Source organism: Parus major, unplaced genomic scaffold, assembly GCF_001522545.3.
Source record: "Parus major isolate Abel unplaced genomic scaffold, Parus_major1.1 Scaffold427, whole genome shotgun sequence".
NCBI classification, from domain to species: domain Eukaryota; kingdom Metazoa; phylum Chordata; class Aves; order Passeriformes; family Paridae; genus Parus; species Parus major.
Window position 1 is genome coordinate 38570 of NW_015379332.1, and position 2334 is coordinate 40903.

General features: G+C 66.1%; 1 protein-coding gene across 1 annotated transcript in view; it reads left to right on the plus strand.

Moving 5' to 3' along the window:
• The window catches only part of POU6F1 (POU class 6 homeobox 1), a gene marked incomplete at its 3' end in the record, with an annotated part of 19574 nt that overhangs the window by 12887 nt on the left and 4353 nt on the right, over positions 1–2334 (plus strand). Inside the window, exons 3-5 of the mRNA XM_033511669.1 lie at positions 427–595; positions 1328–1410; positions 2022–2258. Of these exons, the coding sequence (XP_033367560.1) occupies positions 427–595; positions 1328–1410; positions 2022–2258 (489 nt within the window). The remainder of the gene's footprint in view (positions 1–426; positions 596–1327; positions 1411–2021; positions 2259–2334) is intronic.

Consider the following 2334-nt stretch of genomic DNA (forward strand, 5'->3'; position numbering starts at 1 on the left):
GGTTCGGGGGTGCTCCAGGTTTGGGGGTTTTGCTGTGGGTTCGGGGGTGCTGCAGTTTTGGGGGTTTTGCTGCAGGTTTGGGGGTGCTGCAGGTTCGGGGGTGCTGCAGGTTTGGGGGTTTTGCTGTAGGTTTGGGGGTGCTGCAGGTAAGGCCGTGCTTTAGGTGTGGGGGTGCTGTAAATCTGGGGGTGCTGCGAGCACTGGCAGAGTTGGGTGAGCCCAAGGTCTCACCCGGGAGCGCTGCTGGGTTTGGGGTGCTGCCAGTGAAGCACTGAAGAAAGGTTTGGGGGGGTGGGACCCCCCAGCCGTTCCTCCCTCCTCCAGCTGTGCTCTGCACCCCAAAACAGGCGCTGTGAGGCGGGGGGGGCCTGGGGCACACGGCCGCGGGGTGACGTCCCTGGAGCTGATTTTGGGGTCCGTTTGCAGGTTATTGTCATGTCCGGCCATGAGACCATCCGGGTGCTGGAGGTGGGGGTGGATGGGGACCCCAAAACGGCCGGGGAGGGAGCGGAGGGGTCCCCGGCACAGGGGGGCCCCCCAGGTGTGGAGGACGCTCCCTCCAGCACCCCGAACTCGTCCGGCGGGGAGGCGGCAGGTGAGAGACCCCCCCCTCTCCTTCCCGGGATCATTCCCAGCTCCATCCCCGGGTCTCCCCTTCCCGGGATCATTCCCAGCTCCATCCCCGGGTCTCTCCTTCCCGGGATCATTCCCAGCTCCATCCCNCCTTCCCGGGATCATTCCCAGCTCCATCCCCGGGTCTCTCCTTCCCGGGATCATTCCCAGCTCCATCCCGGGGTCTCTCATTCCCGGGATCGCTCCCAGCTCCATCCCCGGGTCTCTCCTTCCCGGGATCATTCCCAGCTCCATCCCGGGGTCTCTCATTCCCGGGATCATTCCCAGCTCCATCCCCGGGGTCTCTCCTTCCCGGGATCGCTCCCAGCTCCATCCCCGGGAGCAGAGGGGGTGTCCGGGTTGTGTCACCCGAGCTGCTCCGCGGCCCTGCTGCAGATCCACCCCCACTCCCTCCCGGGAAACTCACGTTTTGGGGAGATCCCACTTTGTTCCTCGCCGGTTTCTGGCCAGAGCCCCAAATCCTCCCGCGGGTGTGTCCCAAACCCACCTGGACACGCACCTGTCCCATCTCCCATCCCCTGTCCTGCCTCCTGGAGGCACCGCAGCGGTTCCGCTGTGGCTGACCCAGGTCCCTGCCCCTCCTGCGTCCCCTCCGCGGGCACTGACCCCACCTGGGGACACCTGGGGGAGGTGTTCACTCCCCGGGTGTGCAGAATTTGGGTGCCTCTCTCAGCCCCCGCTGTTCCTCCCGCAGGTAAAGCCAAAGCAGCGTCTCCCGCCCCCGTCCCCCCGAGCCAGCCCGGCGTGACCCACCTGGCCGTGCAGGCCACCCCACAGGTAACTGTCCCCAAGGGCTGGGGGGCGAGGGGGGGCCCCTGGGGAGGTGTCCGCAGAGAGGGGGTGGCCAGGTAAGGGGGACCCCTTTTGTCCCCCCACACAGAGGGGTCTCCACAGACCTGGGGGGGAAGGGAGGCCCCAGGTGCCCCTCACCTCCCTATGGAGAAGGGGCTCCATGTAAGGGGCTACCCCGAGGTAAAGGGGATCCTCCTGCCCCCCATCCCCCACAGATGGGGGTCAGCAGTAAGGGGGGACCCCCCTTTATACCCTCCAGAGACGCATCTCCACAGCCCCCCAGTACCCCCCACTTAACAGAGATCCCCCCCATCTCCCCACGGAGAGGGGTTCACAGGTAAGGGGGGCTCCCCCTTTGCCTCCCCCCTCCCCAGAGGTTCACCAGGGAGCCCCCCCTGGGTCCCCCTTCCCCAGGGGTTCACCAGGTAGGGGGGCTCCCCCTTTACCCCCCCAGAGGGATTCACCGGGGAGCTCCCCCTTTGCACCCTCCCCCGAGGGGTGTCCCAGGCCGGGCGGGGGGGCCCCGTGGGGGATTCCCTGATGCTGAGCAGGGCGTTGATTTGTGTTTCTCTTTCAAATCTCATTTATCTCCGCAGGTGTTGGCTCAGGAAAGCTTAGCCACAGGTGTGACAGGAGTAATGGTTCCGGCAGGGACAGTTACTCAACCTCTTCTTATCCCCATCAGTATTGCAGGTCAGGTGACAGGCCAGCAGGCGCTGGCCCTGGTGACAATTCCCACAGCAACGCTCGCCGCGCTCCCGGGACTGACGCCGGCGGCACCCGCGGGGGCGATTTTCAAAGCGCCCGTAGCCAATCTCACAGGTAACCGCAGGTAACCGCGCACCTGCCCGGCCACCGGCAGGAACCGGGCTGCAACCGGGACCTGGAGTCAAAACGGTGCAGATTTGG